At 34.7% G+C, this 25,372-nt stretch overlaps 2 protein-coding genes across 4 annotated transcripts; one reads left to right on the top strand and one right to left on the bottom strand.

Annotated features, from left to right (window-relative positions):
* Positions 1-998: 998 nt before the first annotated feature.
* LOC142629431 (uncharacterized) lies at positions 999-7,661 on the bottom strand. Of its 3 annotated transcripts, none has more exons than XM_075803422.1 (3): positions 7,394-7,661; positions 3,095-5,213; positions 999-1,586 (listed from the first exon to the last, which is right to left on the bottom strand). In XM_075803422.1, the coding sequence occupies exon 2, from the start codon at positions 5,179-5,181 to the stop codon at positions 3,340-3,342; it is 1,842 nt and encodes a 613-aa protein (XP_075659537.1). In that variant the 5' UTR covers positions 5,182-5,213; positions 7,394-7,661; the 3' UTR covers positions 999-1,586; positions 3,095-3,339. The 3 variants fall into 3 exon arrangements, 2 of the variants coding, with proteins under 2 accessions (XP_075659537.1, XP_075659536.1); XM_075803421.1 differs by having other exon boundaries at positions 3,095-5,196; positions 7,394-7,534; XR_012843057.1 differs by lacking the exon at positions 7,394-7,661 and having other exon boundaries at positions 4,907-5,043.
* A 2,897-nt stretch (positions 7,662-10,558) lies between these two features.
* LOC142628277 (lon protease homolog 1, mitochondrial) lies at positions 10,559-22,319 on the top strand. Its single transcript, XM_075802365.1, has 20 exons — positions 10,559-11,030; positions 12,522-12,587; positions 12,765-12,956; positions 13,080-13,145; positions 13,490-13,531; positions 13,660-13,782; positions 15,583-15,681; positions 15,921-15,986; positions 16,087-16,173; positions 16,322-16,361; positions 16,701-16,872; positions 17,153-17,277; positions 17,947-18,077; positions 18,172-18,276; positions 18,522-18,635; positions 19,329-19,496; positions 19,665-19,766; positions 20,113-20,352; positions 20,814-21,332; positions 21,770-22,319. The coding sequence occupies exons 1-20, from the start codon at positions 10,710-10,712 to the stop codon at positions 21,953-21,955; spliced, it is 2,964 nt and encodes a 987-aa protein (XP_075658480.1). The 5' UTR covers positions 10,559-10,709; the 3' UTR covers positions 21,956-22,319.
* Positions 22,320-25,372: the final 3,053 nt, after the last annotated feature.

The following is a 25,372-nucleotide window of genomic DNA, read 5'->3' as shown; positions in this document are numbered from 1 at the left end:
GCTAATTGTTTTTGTTTTAATTTATTAGTCCCATATATGGCTGAAAAAAATTGAGTTTGTTTTAATTGATTTTGAAGAAGGGTGTTTTAGTCTTTTAACTTTGTTCCACTTAAGCAAGAAGCATGTAATTGTCACATGCACCAAGATTCCGTTAAATATAACAGCAAAAATAACACCGAGGAGCAAAGTGTGATAAGTACGATAGTTTAGGGTGTAAAGTGTAATTTAGTACATAGTTTATGGTGGTAAAGTGTAATTTCTCCTGAAAAATAAAACACACACTCATTCATTTAGGGATTGAGTAATGCATACTCATATTATCACAGTTGTATCATTTTTCTGTCACTCATTTATGTTTAACTTTAGTCATAAACTTATCAAATTCCTCATGGTATACAGCACCTAGATTCAAACTCAATTCCCTCTTCAAATGAGAAAGTTGGTAAGAATTCACAAAGCATAATTGTTGGCTGCTAAGCAAATTTTTTATATTCATCATTAATATAAATAATGAACAAGTTGTACTGAATTTTTATGGTTTAGCCAACATGGTAAACAAATCCTCAACACAAAGTTTGGCCTCAACTTGGTATTAGAATTTAAAAATTATTAAAGAACAAAAAGAGACTATATTCATGAAGACCCAACATTCAAAGCTGACATGATAGATTGTGATTAGTGTAATAGTCAATCAACACTCAATGAAGGATCAAAGACAATAGAAACGTCCACGTCAAACTGATTATTTGCAAAGCCTTGATTGTGATTGGCACAATAGTCAACCAACACTCAAGCTTGGTTTGGATACAACTTATAGTGTCCACGTCTTGAGTTTTCTGCGTCTTTTTTTTTTTTTTTTTTCCTTCCTCTGCTGCTGCACGGGTTAGGGGGGACAAAGACTACTGTTCATGTTACTGTGCATGAATAGTAGCCGCATTTTGCTGACTTTCAGCACATCTATGGGTCCGTGTACTGTTCACGAGACCCACAAACTTCACTTTACAGAATTTTTTTTATTAAAAATGGGTCACACGGTACTATTCACACATTTAAAAATTATTTTGCTACAGTGTTTTCAGTTTTCAGCTGTATCCAAACGGATCCTCAATGAAGGATCAAAGATAATGTAAATGTCCACGTCAAACTGATTATTTGCAAAGTCGTGATTGTAATTGGCACAAAAGCCACCCAGCATTCGACAAAGGATCAAATGGGGAAGGGAATGTCCCCAGCTATTAACCATATTCTACCAAAGTTCACGAAGGATAATAGGTTGGTAGAGGAAGCAGACCAACATTCAGCAGCAGATTATAATCTTTGGTACTATAAACAGTTAACCGATATAATCCTTCAGATTGTACAATTTACGCTTTTATAGATGGCAACCTCGTTTGCAACTCGACCTTCTTCTAAGCCACAAGCAAATGATGCTATACATATGATTGACATAGCATAGCATGTTGCCATTTGGTCCCAACTCATCTCACTGATTGAGTTTTGCAACCAGCTGACATCATTTCTCAGATCCTCTATGATCTTCTCCTTGTTCATTCTTGATCGCTAACAATTTCACCTTTGGAAAGCACCTGCAAAAAGATGAAAAATTATTAACGCAAATGTAAGTGAAACCAAACTGTTAAACAAAATTAACATTAATGCAGGCCTCTCTTTCTGATCTGGTTCTAACTTTCTTCTTACTAGTTGAAAGCTTAATACAGGTGGGCCTGCCCTTGAGTTTCGTAAAAATGGAACTATGAGAATAATGAATTAGGGACCATTAAAATCATCAATAATTTGATTCAGGATTGTAATTTAGGGGTGAAGCATCAGATACTTATACAGAATTGAGAACTGTGGATTGGGGTCCTCACAGATGGAGTTCATATGAATATGAAACATAAACCAAACAACCCAGAAGAAAACAGTGTTTTCTTTTTCGACCTTGGGTCTGTTTGGATAGAACTTATTACTGAAAACTGAAAACACTGTAGCAAAATAATTTTTAAACGTGTAAATAGTGTCGTGAGACCCATTTTTAATGAAAAAAGTGCTGAAATGTGAAGTTTGTGGGTCTCATGAACAGTGCACGGGTGGACTGTTCACAGGAGAATTGGTCAACAACTACGGCTGAAAAAAGAAGAAGAAGAAGAAGAAGCTGAAAACGCGCTAGAGCTGAAAACGTGGACGTGTATCCAAATGGATACTAAGTGGAAATTATGACTTTAGTCACACCACACTCATAATTCAAACAAAAATTCTAGTTACATAATTTGTTTCATAGTCTGCAGTCATTTTTTCCAATTATTTTTGGAAGTACTGCTGCTCAGTTCCAATGTCATTCTAGCAGAAACTATGGCATGAAATGAGCAACCCATTCCAAGAACAGCATTGAAAAACGTAGGCATGAATCACACAATATGCCCCATGTAACAGCTACATGATTTGATTTCATAACAAGGAAAAACAAAAAGCCCATGGCTTACAAGTTACATCAAACTAAATGATAAACTTTCCAATAGACACCAACACAAACTCACTAATCAAAGAGAGATAGAACAAAATGAAAAGAAGAAATTAACACATTCAATGTGTATCCTCTCCCAATGAGATTATCACATCACAAGCTTCTCCTCATGCTACCATCTAAAAAAATTAGTTCAAGAAACTAGATACCAACAACAATGATGATGATGAAAAAGTCTAAATCACAAAACTTTGGGGGTTGGTTATGGATCCTCAAGAGGTTAATTGGGGTTGGGCCACATGTATTCTTTTCCACCATTCTACCCTATACAAAAACATGCTCTCTGTAGTTCCCTAAATTAAAAATAATACAATCCTCTCTTTCTGATCAGTTCTAATTTTCCTTTTATAAGTTGAAAGTAATTGATATTGATAGCCACCGTTGACTGGCATAAAAATGAAAGGAATTTTTTTTTGATATGTAATTAGAAAACTTTTATAAATGATAGAAAAAAGAGGAATACAAGGAGTTCATGATGATGTCCAATTCTGAATCATCAAGAAATTGATTCAGAATTTTACTTATGATCTACATTACACAGGAATTTCAGCTAGAAGTTTAGAAATACACCTGAATTGGACAGGCATGACAAGCTCCAAAAACTTGAACGGTGTGGGAAAATGTTCCTTGTGAGAAAAATGAAGCACATATACTGTGGTCAAGTTGTCTAAAACTGCAACAATCTTAACACATCAGATGCAATTAAGACTTGTATAACTTGTGACAGTGAGGATGCATTCTGCCATTTTGATGTACCAGTGTGCCCCATGATACATTGGTACTAGTGATAACAATTCAATTTGTCATTTCAATGTTCAGGTGCCGACAGAGACATTATAAAGATGCCCTTCTATGTCTGGAACAAAACCTTTCTCCATCATTTCCTCTCTTACTACTTCATAAGTAGTCCGATTTGGGTTCAAACCTCTTTCTAGCATCTCATTAAGAAGCCTGTTTGCATCTTCCAGCTTGCCCTTCTTACAAAAACCTTTAATCAACACGTTGTAGGTTACCACATTTGCCTGCCTCCCTTCCTTCTCCATCCGTGTTTTTACATTCACTGCTGCCTTGAGGTTACCTTCCATACAATAGCCATCCATCAAAGTATTGTATGTCACGTGAGTTGGGCTCAAACCCACCTTAAATATCTCATTCAAGAGCCTTGCTGCCTTTCTTGATTCCCCTTCCTTGCACAGTGCATCTATAATTATATTATATGTTACCAGATCAGCTCTCAATCCCTTACCCTCCATATCAGTTATAAGTTTCCTGGCTGCTTCTATATCCCCCTTTCTACACAACCCAGCAATTAAGCAATTATAGGTTGAAACATCAGGCAAAATCCCCTTCTCTAACATTGAACTTTGCAGCACAATGGCTTCCTCCATTATCCCATTCTTACAACAAGCATCAATCAATGTATTATACGTTATAGCATTAGGAGCCAACCCTTGATTCCTTATATCATCAAACAACTCTCTAGCTTCCTTAATCATTTTCTTCTTACAAAACCCATTTATAAGCACATTAAAAGTAACAACATTCGGCTTCACACCCAAGCCCAACATTTCATTCCGCAAACTAGTAGCCTCATCAAGCTTCCCATCACAACACAGGCCATTAATCAATGAGTTATACGTGATCATATTGGCTCTTAAACCCTGCCTTTGCATTTCCTCAAACACCTTTTTTGCAGCTGACACATTCTCATCCTTACAAAACCCGTCAATCAAAATATTATAAGTCACCTCATTCGGGCAAACTTGATTCGCCACCATGTCCTTCAAAATGGATTCAGCCTTATACATTTTTCCCACCCTACCCATCTTGCAATACCCATCAATGAGAGTATTATACGTAACCACATTAGGCGAAAACCCCCACGCCTTCATGTCCTCAATAACATCCCCAGCCTTATTCAACTTCCCAACCTTACACAACCCATTAACCACAACATTAAATGTAATCACATCAGGCTCAATCTTCCTCCTCCTAATCTCCTTATACACATATTCCACATCCCCAATTGCACTCTCCTTCACCAAACCGCTTAACAATGGATTACATGAAAACACAGACAACCTAAACCCATAATCCCCAGCTCTCTTAAACGCCTCCAATCCCAGATGGGTCTTCCTATTTCTCACATATGCTAACACTAACATATCAACTATCATTGAATTAGCACAAAAACTATTGCCACACATTGAAACCACATGTAAAATCAAAGAATTGGAATGAAAGTTCTCAACTTTAACAAAATTATCTAATAAAGCTCTCATCTTTGAGTACTTTTTGGCATTGGCAAGTGAATGTAAGAGTCTAAAAGACAGTTCAAGAGAGTGTGAGAGTCTGAACTCTTTCTGGGACCAGTTGAAGTACCTGAGAGTGAGCTCTGGGTCAGTCTCTGAGCTGAGCAAGTGGTGGAGAAGTGTGGTGGGGCTTGTGGGGTTGAGTTTGAGATGGGTCTTCAGCTCTGACCAGTGTTGCTTTGATATGAGGTCTGAGAGAGATGGGATGTTGAGAGATTGTGAGGTGGGGATTGTTGCAGTGGAGTCTGAAGAGCAGAAAGGCCTGGAACACTGTTTGTTTCTCGTGAAAATGGAAACTTTCCAATGTAGACAGTTGCCTTGGTAAAGCTTTGATCTTGGATTCATAGGGATATTCTGAAACTGTGGCAGAGAGATGACTGAGAAAAATGAATAGAAGCCGATAATTGAGAAGTTTTTTTTTTTTTTTGATAAGTATTGAGAAGTTAAGAAACAATGGAACTCCCATCCTTTTTAAAAAAAATAAATAATTAAAACAAAAAAATATATAAATGATGAAATGACAAAAATGACCTCAAGAGGTGAACTTTTACCCAAAGTGCCCTAAAGCTCATTCAATGTATAGCAATCCGTTTTTATTTGAATAATGATAATTGAATTTCATTGCTTTGGTGGTATTGAGTAATATTGATTATTGAGGCTACCTATATCTCTAGGCACATTTCTAATAAACTTTTGTGATAAGGGTAAGAATTGGGTCCAATGTTCAATTGCTTTGGATTCGTTGAGATAATAACACGTGGTTAAAAGTGGACACGTGTTACTATCTCAACGAGTTCAATACATTAGATGTACTTACCTAACCCAAGTCCTTATTAATACATAGTTTCTGTCGTTAAGTGACTTCCCACTACTTTACTTCTTTACTGTTGTTTTATCTTTTTTTTTTTTTTTGACAAGTAAGAAGAGAATAATATTAATAAAAGAAAAGCAAGAACATTACAAGGAGTTCACGGTAGTGAACGAAGAAAAGGGAACAAAAAGATAGAAACAGCCCCTAATCTATTCTAATAGAAGAAAGAAAATCCATAAGAGTAAAACAATCTGAGAAACTCCAACAACAAGACCAGTCAAAGAGGGTCTGTTAGCAAAGCTCTAATAACTGAACCACAATTTTGTTTTATCTCTCACATTAGGCTTATATTTTGCACAAGCATTCCATGTGCCAACTTTATCTCTCATATTGTTTTTTTACTAAAACAATTTCTCAATCATTATGATAGCAAATAATCATCTAGTGTACTTTGCGTGCCAAAAATCAAGGATTAATGGGCTCACAATCTATTTGTATTGTGGGCTTTTGGGTTTCCTACTATGGGCGGTCCTATGCTCAGTGGCCCAAATATTCTCCTATTTCTACGAACCCTTCTCTCACAGTGTCACTTTCCTTTCTTAATCTGATCGACTCTTTTTACCAGTTCTCTCTCTCTCCTTCTCCAGAATTGCCAACCCCTATCTCTCATTTCATTCTCCTATTTATAGCCTTAGATTAGTGAAAGTACCATGATTAAGCCCCCTTACTAGTGCTATTGAGGGTCCAATACTATCATCTTTAGGTGGGTTTCAAGTGGGAAAGTGGTAGTGGCATTGGAACTGATTCTCACCTCTAAAACCCTGCCTGGCAGCGATATCCCCAAAGGCACCACCGGGCAACCGGGCATAGGATATCTCCGAGCAACAATACCCCTAACCAGGTTAAAAAACGATTCCCCGGTGGGGGGGGGGGGGTTGAATGGCTTGGGGTATTCAGGCTGGCAAAGTCCTATTTCAACTTTGGGGCACAAATTGGGCCCCAGGGCGCTCGGATTGAGGCCAAAGGACCAAAAATGGGGGTAGGGTCAAATAACACGTCGTGAGGCTTGGGCCCGAATGGGGCTGGGGCCCAGCCCCACACAGTAACAATAATATTTTGTTTTTAACCCCAAATTATATATATACAAATTTATCTTTTAACTAAAAAAAAATTCTCAATCGTCATGATAGCCTATTATCGTCTAGTATAACAACATTATTTTTTTAAAAAAACATTACTTTAAGTCATACACTTGCTTGCATTAATCCTGACCCTTGTCAACTACCCTGACCCCTTGCAATCAAAAGACATTCCTTAAAATTGAGTATATAACCATAAAACTTTAAACTGAGTGCCTAAATTTCCCCCTTTACCAGCATTTTCTCAGCAGCCAACCAAAATGTTTAAACTAACTAAACATTTTGATAAAAGTAAAACCCCATCCAAAAAAGTTCAAATTACACCGAAGTTCCCCCAACATACCCATTTGATTCACATGCAATTAAGTGACTTAAAGCCTCACAAACGAAGAGAACACAACCAAATCACAAGGATCCCATTACAGAACAGAGTGATACCAGACCATTTTAATCACGAATTTAACAAATACCCAAATCACTACTCAAAATCTCAGATACCACAAAACCACATACCTTAACTCGTAATAAGTCTTAATAACCACAAATCATATCGCAAAAATCATTATAAAAAATAAAAAATAAGAAGAGAGAAAGAATAGAGTGATACCTGAGATCGGCGGAAAACCAAAGCAATGGGCTGAGGAAGGCAGCGGCGGCGGCTTCGGCAGAGATGAGCTGGGCTTCGAAGTGGATGAATCGGGTCGGCGATGGTGCGTCAGCTTCGGTGGCGGCGGTGAGGAGGTTGATGAATCGGTGAGAGTTTGTGGATGAGAATGATGGGACTCGGTGAAGCTAAAGCCTTTGTGGAGGATGAGAGGAGAGTTTGGGCGCTGTGAGAGCTGAGAGCTTGAGAAGGAGTTGTGCCTTTTTGTCTTTGTGTGATAAACGGAAGAAAGAAAATAAATAGAAAAAGAATTAAATAAAGAAAGAGAAGAAATAGGACTCAAATCCTCTAGAATTTCTAGGGTATTCTATCAAGTAGAGTTCATTAAATTCTAACTACTCTTTAATAAATTAATGGTCTAGATTCTGTCATGTCAGCATTTCATTAACAATCATCTTAATTGTTTTGTTTACAATATTATTTTATTATTTTAAGAATATTATTAATGAAATGCTGACATGGCAGAATTTAAACCATTAAATCATTAAAGAGTGGTTAGGATTTAATGAACTCTACTTGGTAGAGTACCTAGAAACTCTAGAGAATCTGAATCCGAAGAAATATTATTTCAATACTAGTGGGAATAAAAAAAAATAAAAAAAAATTCTGATTAGCTTCAGCCAAAAGTAGGGTAAAAAACTTGTGCGGTTAATAATATTGTTTATATATTTTTGAAAATATATATGAACGGAAAAGTGTGTAAAAATATGTGTAATACTTTTTAAAAATTAAAAATATATGTTTAACCACATAACCAAACAGGCTAAAATATTTAGATATACCTTTATTTTTGTATAACACTTTTTATATTTTGGTAAAGCTAAAATAACTCACTAGTGCTACTGCTCTAAATCTGACAAACAATGGAACTCCCAACCTTTTTTTTTTTAATAATAATTAAAACAAAAAGAAATCTAAAATGCTGAAATGACAAAAATGACCTCAAGAGGTGAGCTTATTACCCAAAGTGCCCTAAAGCTCATTCAATATGTAGCAATCCGTTTTTATTTTCCCTGGTTAATAATGATAATTTAATTTCATTGCTTTGGTGGCATTGAGTAGTATTGATTATTGAGGCTAACTATATCGCTCGGTACATCTCTAATAAACTTTTATGTTAAGGGTAAGGATTAGAGAATTCAAATCTTCTATCTCACTTTTCTTACTTCACTCTATACTCTACTAATAAAAACTTGTCACATGTTCACCTAATTAATTAAATACTATCATTATTGACTTATTAATGCTACTTTTATTAATTAATAGCAGTATTTAATTAATTAGGTAAACACGTAGCAAGTTTTTATTGGTAAAATATAAAGTGGAGTAGGAAAAGTGGGACAGAAGATTTGGACCCAAGGATTAGGTCTAGTGTTCAATTGTATTGAATTTATTAAGATAATGACATGTGGTTAAAAGTGAACACATGTTATTATCTTAACAGGTGCAGTACATTAGATGCAGTGACCTAACCCCTTATACTAACAGTCAAGGTTTTTTTTTTTTTGATGGGAACAGTCAAGTTTTTTATTTGCATATTTACACCAGAAATTTTAAAACGTAGTTTCTTTCTTTAGGTGACTTCCCACTACTCTACTTCTTTACGGTTGTTTTATCTCTCACATTAAGCTTATATTTTGCACAAACATTACATGTGCCAACTTTTTGTTTTGGGATTAAATCTAATATTTTTGCTTTCTTGATGTTGCCTTGTTAACCAAGAAAACACAAGGTTCTACTAGAAAGATCTGCTTAAATTTCGTTCTAGAATGTATAAAGTTGCAAAGAAGCTTATAGAAGTTCCAGAGTTACCTTCATTTGTTTAATACGTAGCTACAAGGAGGGTCCACAACTCCTTATGCCATCGTTACCCTTTGAAATTTGATTCTCATGCCAGTTTGAGAAGATGGTAGATTGTTTTTTTTTTTTTTTGGGTAAACAAAGATGGTAGAAATTCATATACCAATATATTAGTCCGTCTTCATACGTGAGTCTCTAAGGATTCATATCCCATGCAATACCTAGAGTATTGCACGGGGTGCAATTCATTTTTCACATTTTTAACTTTCATTTTTTGCTTCTTTAAATTTTTTCTTAACTTTTTTGAATCAATGGTTGAGATTGAAAGTTACTTTTTGCAACTATCAATCCCAACCAATCAAAGGAATTGCAACTAGGGTATTGCACCTGATATGCATTCGAGTCTCTAATTAATAAATCGATTGGAAATATTTGTGGTTAACCAAAACTATTTTTTCCTCTTTGCTGGTCAAGTGGGCAATTCTAAATATTGAAGATTCTTATTAAGAATTGAGGCAAAAAAAAAAAAAAATTATGCCTTTTTATTTTTAATTTGTTTGAAGTTCAATTTTCGTCCTTAAATTATCAAACATTCTTCTTTATGCTAAATTCTAAAAAATATTTATACTTTTATCATTGCATCCACTTCATGTAATTCTTCTATTCTATGAGTCTAACATGCCTAGATGACACTATTAACTAATTATTTCACATTAGTTAATTTTATCTAATATGCACTAACTTTTTTTAATAAATTACACCAATCGCATTTGAAATTTATCAAAATAACCCTCTTCCCTCTAAAAAATTCAATAAACAATACAACGATATAAATCTTTTTGTAACACAAGGAATATTTAGTGTGAAAGACCTTGTTGTAATGATCTGAAGGAAGCACATAATTATAATTAGGGACTTATATACATTACACAACACAATTTATATAAACATACACACATATATATACACCCATAGAGAAAATCTTAATAAGAAGTCTCTTTTATACAAACAATTCGAGAGTGTCATATTAATAAACTTCTCTTTGTTTCTCTTAATAAGAAGTCTTCGAGGGAGTGTCAAATTGATAAACTTCCTTTTGTTTCTCTCCGTTAAAAATACTTGGAAGTGTGACTTGAATTACAAGACTTTTGACATTAATTGTTGTAAATATAATCTTAGATAATTTACCTAAAATGAAAATAAAAAATAAAAATGAAAGGACAAAACCGTAATTATGTAAAAACAAGAGGAGATTTTCGTGAATTTCTCAGTAACATATACATTCACAAAGGGGTTTATGTAGGGCTTTAAGAAACACAGAAAACCTCGTAATGCTTCTTCTTCTGCTTCATCATCATCTTCATCTTCATCTTCATCTTCTCCAATAGGTCACACACAATCCTTCAAAATTACAACTTTACCCTTCACTCCCCACCCTATTTACCTCCACAACCCACCAATGTTGAAGCTCCACACCAGGCTCCACTCGCTAACCCCATCACTCTCCTCGAGTCTCCGACTCGGACCCACCTCCGACTCGGCGAGCCCAGTACTCAGGGCGGCGCTGAGTTCGCTCAGGAGCTTGACTCGGAGGAGTAGAAGCTCTGATTTGGTGGGTCACAGAGCGTTTTTCTGCTCCGATTCGGACTCTTCCGGTGATGGGTCGGATCGGGTTGTCCATGTTGAGAGTAAAGCTGTGGACTCAGAGGGTGAAGAGGCTGAGTCCAAGTCTTCATCGGCAATTGTGCCCACTAATCCTAGGCCTGAGGACTATCTCACTGTTAGTGTTTTTTTTTTTTTTTTTGAAGTTTTGGTTTTTGTTTTTGTTTTTGAAAATGGTGTTTGAATTTTGAGGAAATTTTATGCAATGCAATGATGATATTAACCATTCATGTATAGTTAGGAAAACAAGCTGGTTAGCCTAAATAGATGGTTAGGAATAGGAGCTGAGGAACCCAAATGTTGAATTCTTGTTATTAGAGTAATGCCAGAGAATATAGAGACACAAATAAATTTTGTAGCTTGCTGAGTCAGCAAATCATGAATCACTTTCACATAACCACGACTGACATAACTTTTATTGTACGCCAATCACAACAAGTGTAATTAACTGTGCAATGGGCTCTAGCTCAAACGGCACCTCCTCCCACGACCCTCAGTAAGAAAGGTTTGAGGGTAAAATTGCGAGTTCAATACCCATTGGCTGCATGTGTTAACTTAACAATAAAAAAATAGCATGTGTAATTAATAATTATACACACACACAATACACAAGGAAGTTTGAATTGAACTAATTCAAATGGTTGGAGTGGCATGAAAGGTTGTATATAGTGCACAAAACTCCCGTTTCTATGGGTTTTATGAGAGGTGATTGGTAGGCAATACCTTAATTTTGGAGAGGTTGATTCATGAACTCGAATTTGTGACATATTGTTTGGGCAGAGGGTTAGAAGTAAAAGAAATTTTTTGTTGCTTTTGTTTTTTTTTTAGAGTTGGTTTTGTTGGGGAATTAAACAAAGTCAAATTTGGGGAATTTAGCACATGTAACAAAGATTGGTTGGTTTATGCTTTGTAAATTGGTTGAGTTTTGGTAGTAATTGTGGGTATTGGTGTTGAAGCTGGTGACTTTGTGTGCTTTGCTTTAAATCAAGTATCTCAAATAGTACTTCAAGCTGGATGCTTTTTAGTTTGATAGTCAAATGATTATTTTTAGAAATGGTTTCATTAAGGTGTGCTCAAGGAAATAGGTGGGTCGAGACTTGAATATAATTATGGATTCATTTCTTTTAGCAGTGCAGGAGTAAAACTCCCAGGCTATTATGTGGATTGCAGAAAGTTTGATTATAGCTTCACATTTAAATCTTAAGGCGAACAAATTTATAGGAGGGTTGATTACATATTTGATATTTATCTGGCTGATCTAGGTCAAAGTCTCAAGACAGATAAAATGTTTACAATTACCTACACTAGCATGCTTATATCAGATGATTGCATGATTGGACATAAGGGGCGCCATACTAGTTTAGGAAGGTATAATTCATAAGGTCATCTAGTTGTTAATAGCATGATGGTGTATTGCTGTCCTGCATGCTGATTGTTTAAATATTATCAATTCAATAATGGGTTCTGCTATATTTTTGAATGTTTTTTTTTTGTTTAGAAATTTTCTTTCTGTAATATTTGTTTTTTTTTCTTTGGTTTCTATGCAATTTAGGTTTATGAAAATTAATTAAATCCCTCCTTTAGAATGAAGCAAACTTTTTGGTTGCAGGTTTTGGCCTTACCACTGCCACACAGACCACTTTTTCCAGGATTCTATATGCCAATTTATGTTAAGGTATGGCAGGCTTCTGAACTAAGAATAAATTGCTCTTTGGATCCTTGTTTTCTGAAGCTGAAGCATATCATAGATATTTTGCTCTCACCTGTATATAATGGTATAAACTTTTGCTAGAAAAGGAACTTAGAAGTTGGAACTGTTGGTTCCCTAACACATTTAATAACTTGTATGCAGGATCCTAAATTATTAGCAGCTTTACAAGAAAGCCGCAAACGGCAAGCCCCATATGCTGGTGCTTTCCTTGTTAAAGATGAGCCAGGTACTGATCCTAGTTCAGTATCTGGTTCTGAGTCAGAGAAAAACATATATGATTTTAAAGGAAAAGAGTTATTGAATCGTCTTCATGAAGTTGGTACACTTGCCCAGGTAATTTCTTGGTTGGAATTTTTGGTATAATTCCCTAAAAAAGTTTAGATTTACCTGAAATGTATCTATTAGAAAAACCTATATCAGTGATAATTCTGTTTTAATTTTATCTTGATGTACCAGATTTCAAGTATCCAAGGAGACCAAGTGGTCCTTATTGGTCATAGACGACTTCAAATCACAGAGATGGTAAGTATGAAGGAACCATATTCACTACAAATTTTATTGCCCAGATGCCTTAACAGAGATTTTAATGAACTCATGAAAACATTTCAAGACTTCATGAAGTCACCCTGTCATTCATAAGATTAAACTTAAAAAAAAAAAAATTAATTATATCCTTAAGCTTTTCCTTTTGCATTTTTTAAAAACATAATATGTGAATATTTTTTGAACTTCGAAAAAAATTATGGGTAAGGCAACCTACCAATCACCTCTATTAGAGCTCACAAAAGTGGGAGCTTTGTGCACTGAGTATGACCTTTTTATGTGAAGAATTTCCTGAACTGAATAATATATTGGCTTTTGTGCAGGTTAGCGAGGAACCACTTACTGTAAAAGTTGATCATCTCAAGGCAAGCTGTCTATATCGTAAATTTTTCTCAATTCTTCGATAAATTTATTTGTAGGGTTAAAGGTTCCACATCCATTATATATACATTTTTTTATCTTTCATTTCAGTGGGTTATATTTTATATTGCAGGATAAACCATATAACAAGGATGATGATGTCATTAAGGCAACATCATTTGAGGTTATATCAACCCTAAGAGATGTTCTCAAGACTAGTTCCCTTTGGAGAGATCATGTTCAAACTTATACTCAGGTTTGTTCCTTTACTTATTTTCTGGTTTGGCCCCCAAGAGTTCTTTGTTCTGTTGTATGCTAATAAGCTTCAATATTGATATTGTCCTTTTAATGACTCTAAGAAAGCTTGTATCTATTTATAAATTGTACTATTTATAATAGTTCCGTAGGCTTTGTATTATTGTTACATTTGCTCCTATGGCCTCCTCATCCTTTCCATCCAAATGCTCCTTGTTTGGTACCTAGGTTATAGTGCCTTTTGGTTTAGTCCCTCTGTGGCTTCGTAAATTCCAAAATTTTGATCACATCCGACCTTTGTAATAATTGTATCACCGGTCTACATATAGAGGAAGAAGGAATGGAAGAGGAAGGGGGAAATGTAGGTAAAGTTTGGGTAAGTTTTGTGGTTGGTTAATGATTTTATTGACTACAAATGACAAAAATGTGTTGGCAATCCTGGGTTTGATTTAAAACAAAAAAAGAAGAAGACAAAATCAGCTTTTTCGCCCTCTCTGATAATATAGTTGAAAACTTTATCCTCCATGAAATATAACAATTAATTTTTTTTTCTTTCTAACATAATCTTTAATGCTTAAACTATTTCAACAAGTGTTTCTCTATTTTAGCATCTAGAAAAAGCACTTGTGGAGTTTGTAAGTGACTTTAACCTAGTGATGATACATATTTCTTCTGGCTACTTCATCTCTTTAATGAAGTAGTCTTTTCTCAATACAATTTTTCTTACTTATCAAAAAAAAAAAAAAAACACCTAGTGACAATACGGATCACCCTCTCTCCTCAATGCAGGCTGACAATGTTGTATTTCAAGTGTACAATACTGAAAGCCACAGAACTCAATCTACTTTAATCAGCTTGCAGAATAATGTTGCTAATAACATGAGCCAACGAACTATGTCTTCAACAATAATGGTGTGTTTATTCATTGTCAACCTGAAAAGAAATTGTTTTGAAGCTAGATATCAAATAGTGTGTAGTTCTGCCTACAGTGCTAGTTGTCCTTTGAGTAATCACTTCCTCGATTAATATTTTGGTTGAAATTTCTACCCTTCTTAAGAACTGCTGATTATGTTCTCATGGTCTTCTACCCTAAACATAAAAGGAGGTGAAGGATAAGGTTACAATTTCAATCCCTTCTGGTGAAGGGCTCATATATATAAAGAATTGCATGAAACTGCCAATAATGTCCTGTTTGCAGCATACTCTACCATTTATGTTCTATCAAAGAACATGGTAATTAAAGACTAACTCAGCAGATGATTTTTGGGTCTGAAATGTCTTTTCCTCCTTTGCTTAAGTTTACGAAAAGAAGATATGGGGGCCTATCACCTACCTAGTTTGTATAAAGCAACTTTATCATCATAATCATTCACATTGATGATAAATGTGGCTACCTTTATATCTGTTTCTTATTTCTCATCATCTTGGCATTGATTCTGATATAGCCTGTATGAATCAATCACTTCCAAATTGAATTGGTAATTGCCTCTGAATAACTGAAGTAAAATAAAACTCTTATTTTTATTGGCTCCATTTGTGGGCCATCTGTTATGATCCATAAAAGCTAATACTTGTATGATGGAGAAAGACCCCCCCCCTTCCCCCCTTTTCCTTTGTTTTGACCAAGATTGTGCTGTCTTAATAATATTTTCACAACAATGACTGATGTAGTTTGATACTATTTTCTGTAAATGTCTTCTCTTATTGATATTCTTTGTCACTGCATTTTGTATTCGATTCAATCACATTGCTTTTATAATTTGAATGTGTTAACTTTTCTCCTTTCTCTTTGAATCTGCAGCATATAGGAGATTTTAATTTTCCAAGGTTAGCAGATTTTGGAGCTGCAATCTCTGGTGCTAACAAATTACAATGCCAGCAAGTGCTTGAAGAGCTAGATGTATGTAGAAATTGACACTTCTTAGTTTTAGTTACTGATCTTGAAGAGTTTGGTATTAAAACAGACTAACAGAGTATAATTTGGAAACATTCCCAAACAGGTGTTTGTATATTGTAAAAGATGTAAACATCCAAAACCTCTTGCTATCTAGCATCCATGAAACATGCACTTTTGAATCCTGAAATTTGAGATTGCTTCATCCAAACTGCTTTTGTGAAACTCTGTTATTTCTCATTCAGGTGTATAAACGTTTGAAACTTACACTTGAATTAGTGAAGAAAGAAATGGAAATTAGCAAGATTCAGGTACTTCATTCCATTGTTTATGCGTTGATCATATGTGTTAAATTTTTTAATCATAATTGTATTCTAACTCAATCTTTTCCTCTATGGGGTTATACTTAAGGAATCAATTGCAAAAGCAATTGAAGAAAAGATTAGTGGTGAGCAGCGCCGCTACTTGTTGAATGAACAGCTCAAGGCCATAAAGAAGGTACTTTCCCCACTACTATATATCTATTACACATGCGATGTATCTTAGTTCTTATTTGTGGTCACATTGCTGCATCTTTAGAGAGTATCAATTTGCTCTGTTTGAACCTTGGCCAATCTTCTAATTTTCATGGCTCGTCTTGATTCAGGAATTGGGGTTGGAGACAGATGACAAAACAGCACTTTCTGGTTAGTTCTGTTTTTCTTTCCTTTGAAATAGTAAGTAGGTTGTTTCCCAATCCAAAAGATACACTTGATAACTAAGACAGAAGGTCGATTGGGAATTGAAAACTTTATATTCAAGGTCTGGCATATTTAGTTCCCAAGGATGTATTTGTAGAAACTGAAGGTCATACTTTGTTCTAATTGGATGATCTTAACTTTTCTTATTTGAATCAAGAGTTATACAGATCCAATTAAGCATCTGTGCAATCTGTTGGTGGAAAAAGAGAAATGATATGTTGGTTCAATTTGTAATTTGTTTATTTCATCATTTTGACTTGGTATCACTCTGCTACTGTGCTGCAGCCAAATTTAGGGAGAGGCTTGAACCAAACAGGGATCAGATCCCACCTCATGTTTTGCAAGTTATAGAAGAAGAGCTTACAAAGTTGCAGCTGTTAGAAGCCAGTTCAAGTGAATTTAATGTAACTCGTAACTATCTAGATTGGTTGACTGCTCTTCCCTGGGGAAATTATAGGTTTGTTGACTTGTTCAATTTCGTTGTTCTTAACTTTTTAATGAATAATAATTCTTAAAATGCTTTTGAGATTTCAAAATTTCCATGCTCATATCTATGCCAAGGCTGATGAAGGATTTAATAATTTGTTGGCATTTAGTTTCAACTACAATTTGAAATGGAGAACTGTGTACTAACCCCCATTGAAAGATATTCCTAAAGTTTTTTGTCCAGCCTTCTAAAACGGATTTTATCTAATTATATAATAAACATTTATTCTATTTGCCACTGCCAAATGCAGCGATGAGAACTTTGATGTTCTTCATGCACAACAAATTCTTGATGAAGACCATTATGGTTTAGCTGATGTAAAGGAAAGAATATTAGAATTCATTGCTGTTGGAAAACTAAGAGGAACTTCACAAGGTTGGTAACTATCTTCTCTTATGATTGTTTCTAGAACTTAATTTAAATGTTTTAAGTGTCTCCCTATTGCTGCCAATGGGTTATATGGCTCAAATGGCACTTCCTCCTCCCATAGTAATAGGATGGAGGGTGAGGTTGTGGGTTTAAGACCCACTGACTGAGTTACTACCTGTTGCCATATTTCCTGAGTAGTAATGGGTTTTTTTTGTCCCTTTCACATTCAGCAAATATAAAATATTTCTCATTATGTAATTGTCATGTTCAAAATAAATACAAAATGTACGTGGCAGGATTACTTGCTCTTCTTCTGTTTGTGGTTCAAGGGTGATTTATTGAGTGTGAGTAGAGCGGGGATTAAAAATGTAGAAATAAATTTGTTTTGATTTGTAACGTCAATCTTGGGCATAATATTTTCATTTTGTAAGGCTCATTGCTTTGTCAGTACTGCCCCATTTCTTCAGTATTAATTACACTAAATTCTACAAACTGGCTGGTAGCTTTCCTTTATTCTTTAACCCAAAAAAAAAAAAAAAAGCTTTCCTTTCTTTTCAGATACTGATCTCTGCATTAATTTTGAACGTACTCCTTTTAAGGTTGTGATTTTTTTTTTCATATTTCTTTTAATCAAAGTTAGTACATCATAATTGATATTTTTCTACTGCATCATAGGAAAAATAATATGTCTCTCTGGCCCACCTGGGGTGGGCAAAACGAGCATAGGTCGTTCAATTGCCCGTGCCTTGAATCGTAAGTTCTTCCGGTTTTCTGTTGGAGGATTATCAGATGTTGCTGAAATCAAGGTAATTAAACATTTATTAATGCTAAAACAAAAGTTTATGCGCTGTATTGTGACATTATGCTTCTTGTATCATTAACTCCTAAACTTATTTTCAGGGGCATCGACGAACCTATATTGGTGCTATGCCAGGAAAAATGGTGCAGTGCCTAAAAAATGTGGGAACATCTAACCCTCTTGTTCTGATTGATGAGGTTGACAAGGTAAATATATGGCTGGCTGGCTTAATTAATCTTAGTTCTAAGTAATTTTGTTTTCTGGCTTCTTTTTATAGGACAATATGACTAGTTTTTACTTGTTTGTTAGCACATGGATGGTGTATTATGATAACAATCAAATTCCTTTTGTTTTTTTCTTTTTAAAAAAATCTGTTTGCAACAGTATACTCCCCCCTCCCTCTAAATAATGAAATGGTTTTAATCTTCAAATCTGCTGTTTTTTATGGCAGTTGGGAAGGGGGCATGCTGGTGATCCAGCAAGTGCAATGTTGGAGCTTCTTGATCCTGAACAAAATGCTAATTTTCTAGACCACTATCTTGATGTTCCAATTGACCTATCAAAGGTTAGTTATTGTGATTATGCGTAGACATTTGAGTTTGTATTTCTGCAAGAATTTTCTTATAATTAGGTGTTCTATATTATAATATTAGATTGGTACTGTCCTTCTTAAATGGACTTGGATGCAAGAGTATGTGGTGGCAGTATTATTAAAGTATCCAAATTTGTCATTCTCTACCTTATTTGTGAAATGAAGAGTGTCTTAAACGGCATGCACAACATCGCAACTCTACCCAATTTATAATGTGCATGCAACAAAGAAGCTGAGTGAGGAGTAGATGAGCGAACTTGTGAATTTGTGACATTTTAGGGCATGTTCCTCTCTTTGTTGTACCTGTGCCGTGTCAGACAATTGGCCATCATGAAGGGGAGGCCACTACTTCGAATTCCCCTTCTCTCTTACATATAGGCCCTCATCAAGGGTAGGCCACTACTTCGAATTCCCCTTCCCTTTTCCATTGGGACCAAATCTTACTAAGCTACAAAAAAGTGTCTGAAAATAGGCATATGTTGAAAAATATCTTGTACTACATTTGTGCCTAGAAGGGTTCCTCATACATTTTTGATTGTCCATGTAATTCATTCTCAACATAAATTGTGAGGATAGTCTTAATACTAGCTGTATATTTTGAGTTTACATATCATTTGGATGATGTTGGTGCTGCTGAACATCTTCTTATCTTGTGTCACATTGCAGGTTCTGTTTGTGTGCACTGCAAATGTTGTGGAAAATATACCCAATCCTCTCTTGGACAGAATGGAGGTCATTGCTATTGCTGGATATATTACTGATGAGAAAATGCACATTGCAAGAGACTATTTGGAGAAGAGCACACGTGAAGCGTGTGGAATCAAACCTGAAGAGGTGTTTTATCTCTCTCTTACGCTCATAACCTGCATGCATGTATTGTCATTGAAAATAATGGAGCAGCAGACACATGTTTGTGTAACTTACAAATAATAATAATAATAATAATGGAGCACACCCAAATTTTTTTCCTCACTGAAAGTAAAAATCTAAATCTATTTCTAGGTTGAAGTGACCGATGCAGCTCTTCTTGGTCTAATAGAAAGTTACTGCCGAGAAGCAGGAGTTCGGAATCTCCAGAAGCACATAGAAAAGATTTATCGCAAGGTTTGTTCAACCATCCACTTTTATATTTTGATTACGAAGTGGGGGAACTTTATAATAGTGAAATTACAAATAAGAGATGATGGCCCATAACAAGATGTTATGAATACATGATTTAAAACCCATGCTTCAATTAGTTTGTTTTTAAATATCAAATTGGGATGAGCAATATAGCTATAATGAATTATAATAGTTTATAGTTGTGTAATTTATACCCCTTTCCCTTTGTGTTGCTTCTGTGTGGGGGTCAATTGGATGGGATATAGGATACACAGCTTAAAATCTTGCTGGTTTGCTTAAATGTATAAAGATTGTCTGAAGCTATCAATTTTCTGCTATGGACTGCCAGATAGCTCTCCAACTTGTAAGACAAGGAGCGTCAAATGAACCTGCAATTGCTGAAGCTCAAGTTATTGAACCTGAGGAAACTCTAGTGGGATGTGCTGATGAATCTAGTCAAAAATTGGTTGAAAGTGAGACTGGAGCTGAACCAGTAGAGGATAGCAGTCATGAACAAACTGCTGAAACCTCTTTAGAGGCTGATGCAGTGCCAACTGACCTCCCAGTTGATCAACCTTCAGATTCAAAGGTATCAAAGAAATTAGGGATCTTTTGGAACCGGGTAACAATAAAAGATATATCGCATTTTGAATTTAATAGGGTTGAACTAAAAAAAAATATGTTTGTAGAAAGTTGTGTTCCGACCTGAATTTGTTTTTATCCTATATGGATTTGTTTTTTCTTTTTTGGGTCAATATCTGGAATTCATTACAAGAAAGCTTTGCAAACCCCCTACCTGGAACACCTAGAAAGCTTTAAGGATACCTTTACTTTTACTTTTATAGTGAATAAAGTGAAAAGGTTCAATACTAAGGACCAAAAATTTTGATAGTAACCACGGGAGGTTTGCAAGTCCCATGTATTTTTTCATGTTTACCTGTTAAACTGCACTTTGTGACTTTTTCTACTGTGGTTAAATACCTTTGAAGCTAGATTCATTTTTTATTCACTTTGTTCAATCATTGCAAACCTTTGGCAATCTCTTCCCAGGATGTGACAAATACCAAGACGATCCAGGAAAGTGAACCAACTAAGACAGTTGAAAAAGTTGTGGTTGACACATCAAACCTAGCTGATTTTGTTGGAAAACCGGTTTTCCATGCTGAGCGCATCTACGATCGGACTCCAGTTGGAGTAGTTATGGGTCTTGCTTGGACTGCCATGGGGGGGTCCACCCTGTACATAGAGACCTCTCAAATTGAGCAAGGAGAGGGGAAAGGGGCCCTCAATCTCACCGGCCAACTTGGGGATGTTATGAAAGAAAGTGCTCAGATCGCTCACATAGTTGCAAGATCAATATTGCTTGAGAAGGAGCCTGATAACCCTTATTTTGCAAATTCCAAGCTTCATCTTCATGTTCCTGCGGGGGCCACCCCTAAGGATGGGCCTAGTGCTGGTTGCACCATGATCACATCCTTGCTGTCCCTTTCCATGAAGAAGCCTGTCAGGAAGGATCTAGCAATGACTGGGGAAGTTACTCTAACGGGGAAGATTCTTCCAATTGGTGGGGTAAGATAAAGAAACCACTGCATGCATATCATTTCATCTGTCATTTACATTCTGCCATCCTAAATAAATTCTTTACTCATAAAACTTTTGTTGTTTTACATAATGGTGCATTTCCTTAACGGTCTTTTGAACATTTTACCCAAGTGGGAGGGATGTTTATTCTTAAGTTTAGTCTGATTGTTTTATTTCATGTATATATTTGGCATAAATCTGATATTCATGGCAAGCATGGATTTTTTATTTTTGCGGCTTTCCTGACTTTTCTGAAATCAAATTCAAAGAAAATAATTATTACTTTAACTCATTAAATGGAGACTTGTGGGTCCTCTGGATTTCTGATCATTTTGTGACCCATTACTGATTGACATGCTTCAATGGTGTGCACATTTTGGTTCATCTCAACTCACGAAACTTTCATTCTTTGTGGACAAAATCAGGTTAAGGAGAAAACTATAGCAGCCAGAAGGAGTGAAGTAAAGACCATCATATTCCCTGCAGCCAACAAGAGGGATTTTGATGAACTTGCAACAAATGTGAAAGAAGGCCTTGATGTTCACTTTGTAGATGACTACCGTCAGATATTCGATATAGCTTTTGATGATGACCAGAAGACAGGAAAATAAGCTTTCCATGCCCACCAGCTTACGACTCCATTTTTTCAGGATTCTGGGCGGGTTCTTTTTGTGAACCAAGCTAGGAACCTACCCAGATTTGTAATATATCAATTTTTCATCCAGATGATCTAGGGATGCAATAGAGCTGAGATTTGTTCATTGCTTGGGTGTCACATGATGCACCTTTATTTACTTCTTTTCATTCGTGTACATTGGAATCACCCATTAGAAAGAAGTATAATATTGAAGTGACATCTGTGGCAGCTGAAAAAGAAATAAGTTACTGACATTGATTTTTTTGTTGAATCAAACTTACACTCCCATTTTTTTTGGGGAACATAGCATGAGTGAAAAACATTAGTCACTGATAAAACATCTGAAGTACTTCTAATTGTTGAACTAGGGGGAATACAACCCCTTTATCCCAAGTTATCTAAAGTCCTATTTGGGTTGGGGGGACCTCATTCATTGAGGTTCTTTGTTCCAAGTTAATCCACTCTGAACATTTCGTTTAGTAACAATGATTTCACAAGAACCGTACTATTCATTTACCAAATTTGTTGGTGTGTGTGTGGTTTTTTTTTATATTTTTTTTAATTTTTTTTTTCAGAATGCTTATCTTTAGGTCCAAGTGCGTTAACAATTTCTGTTAATTCATAATGACTCTTTTTTATATGTTCCGTAAGTTTTTTTTTTTTCTATGCTTTGTAAATAATAATAATAATTGTACAAGACATTTATTTCCTTCATTTTAATGACTGTTAATAAATAAACCAATATGATACTCAGTACATTTTTTGTGCATTGCAGGGGTTAGAGACTAGTCTATATCTATATATATACTATATATATACTAGCTTGTAATTCCATGTATATGCATAAATATACTTAATTAAAAGATATATATTAAAATGCATGGTATAATTCTTACATATATAATTTAAATATTATTTATGGTCATTCATTTTTTTAACTCTTTAAAAAGTCTTGTAAGAATATTATTAGGTAGAAAATGTATATTGTCCATTTTTTTAATTTTTTTTTTAATTTCATTAATTTTAGACTCCTTGGTTTTTGTACGCAATAACTTACTTGGATGGATATTTATGATGTGATTTCACATTTGACTCTAAAATTAAGAAATAAAACTTTCTCTAAAATAAATAATTTAGGACACATGACACAAAATTAGTCTTCAATTGTAGAATCCAATTAAATTCTAAATCATATATATATATATATATATATATATATATATATATATATAATGAGAAACCTATATTAGTTTATTTAGAAAGAAGTGAAAAATTAATATTAAGATATGTATAATGAGTTTGGAGAGAAGTGAAAAATTAAGGTATACAGTAGTGGTCCAATATGAGACATGTTATTATTAAGATATATATACTGAGTTTATTTACAAAGTACATGTCGAAGCCTATAAATGAGTCTATAGTCAGATTGTTTTGTATCAAGCTTTATAACTCACAAGCTTGTTCAAGAACATTTTTGCTTGGGCTCGGCTTGTTTACTAAACAAGCTTAAAACTAAAGCTCAAACTTGGCTTATTTATAAACAAACAAACATGAATGAGCTTTTTATTGAGTCGAGCCCAAATTGTTTATGAACAGCTTGGATCATTTATAGCCTTACGAATTATTGTGATTATTTTTAATTGTACCGTGCATATGCATGACGCTACACATTAGTATATATTAATAGGTAAAGGTCAAAAAAAATTCTATTACTAGAATCCAATTTTGTGCTATGTGTCCAAATTTATGTGTGGGTCATACTATAATTATCAACTTAAGTTTGTACCATATATCTACTTAAGTTTTTAATCTTTGTGTCAAGTGAGTTAATGAGTGCAAAATACTAAGAATCTAATATTAATGAACTATAATTTTTTTATAAAAAAAAACCCAATCACATATACTCAATTAAAATCACCATGCAACAAAGATCATCACATGTTCTATTTTATAGAAAAAAGAAAAAAAAAATCATAAGTAGTACTAAAATTAGGTAAGAATTTTAACATGTGACTAATTACGTTTACTATAAAAAAAAATTTGACTAATTATTTATATTGTTATGATAAAAATTGTGTTCAATTTTAAATATATCTATATGTATGCATGTGTCACATGCTATTTTTTAAAATAATTTAACTAATTATTTATATTTTTATAATAAAAAGTGTTATCATCCTTGCAACAAATTTGTTCCTCCTTGGAAGGGAAAAAGAAAACTCAACAGACACTATCTAGAGAGAGGGCGTAAAGAGAGAGAGAGAGAGAGAGAGAGAGAGAGGAAAATGTAGCAAAATTGTATTTGACTTTCTCGAATATGTTGAGGAGTTTGTAGCTCTATTGATATTGACAACAGAGTATAACATATTACATTTGTTTTAAGTATATACTCATATACATCTAAACGTTATCAATTGTCACTCAAATCCTTATCATTATTTTGGGTCATGATCAACTGTGAGATTGGCTAGGACTCTTGATTTCTGTTCTTATCTTTATCTCGATAATCTTAATGTTGGTTGAGCATTCCCATTGGCAATTGCAAATGGGAAATGTAGGGGAAAAATAATTGTATTAGCTATACGTAACATACTATTACGCCACACTACCTCTTTAGCATTGCCACTTGAATGATTGTCTTGTTCATAAGCCATCATCCCTTTCTTAGCCTCCTGTGTCCAACATTTCAAAATGTGTTGGCTTGGAAGTTTAGTCAAATTTTTTAAATTGAAGACCCGCAATGCATGACAACAAAAAATTCCCAATGACTCAAATTTCTTGTAAGAACAAGAAATATTGTTATTGAACTGATCAAGATGTACAATGCGTACTCTTTCACTATCTTCTTCTTTCACCTCAAAGACATCAATTGTATCTTGACAATCAACTTGCTTCCACTCTATTGCAAGACTATTAAGGAATTCATATTCAAATAATCTGAATATCTTACATGTGTAAACTTGAGCTGCATGACCCAAAATACCACTCTTCTTAACTGTTCTTTGCCGGGCGTCTTGCTTGCATCGAAAATCTTCATTAAACTCTGAAAAATGCATACCTGCCAACACACTTTCATATTTAATTACAAAGTTAGTGACGCTTATTGTTGTATCTGCTATATTATTCAAAACATGGTTTGTGCTTTCACTCCTCGAAGAAGCTTTAAATTCAGCTGTGAAGCTATCCTTAGTGAATGCAGTGCTCCATTTATGTCGAATTTTGTACATCATATTAAGCTAGTGATAATCTTCAAGATTAAACTTATGCATCATTTTATCCCATGTGTTTTGAAATTCCAATTCTGAATCACAATATTTTTGACACTTGTTCCACAAGGACTGAAACTCCGAATTAGAATTGAACTCTCCAAAGTAGGAAGGTGCATTTTTTG

Source organism: Castanea sativa, chromosome 3 (genome assembly GCF_040712315.1).
Source record: "Castanea sativa cultivar Marrone di Chiusa Pesio chromosome 3, ASM4071231v1".
In the NCBI taxonomy this organism is placed as follows: domain Eukaryota; kingdom Viridiplantae; phylum Streptophyta; class Magnoliopsida; order Fagales; family Fagaceae; genus Castanea; species Castanea sativa.
The sequence above is the reverse complement of the archived record's forward strand: the minus strand, read 5'-3'. Positions and strand labels throughout refer to the sequence as shown.

Excerpts from the sequence above, each read along its gene's own strand:
- LOC142629431 (XM_075803422.1), bottom strand. The coding sequence starts at position 5,181 with ATGAATCCAAGATCAAAGCTTTACCAAGGCAACTGTCTACATTGGAAA.
- LOC142628277 (XM_075802365.1), top strand. The coding sequence starts at position 10,710 with ATGTTGAAGCTCCACACCAGGCTCCACTCGCTAACCCCATCACTCTCC. Across the intron at positions 17,278-17,946 it reads ACTAAGAGGAACTTCACAAG|GAAAAATAATATGTCTCTCT; the intron begins GTTGGTAACTAT and ends ACTGCATCATAG. Across the intron at positions 18,078-18,171 it reads CAGATGTTGCTGAAATCAAG|GGGCATCGACGAACCTATAT; the intron begins GTAATTAAACAT and ends ACTTATTTTCAG.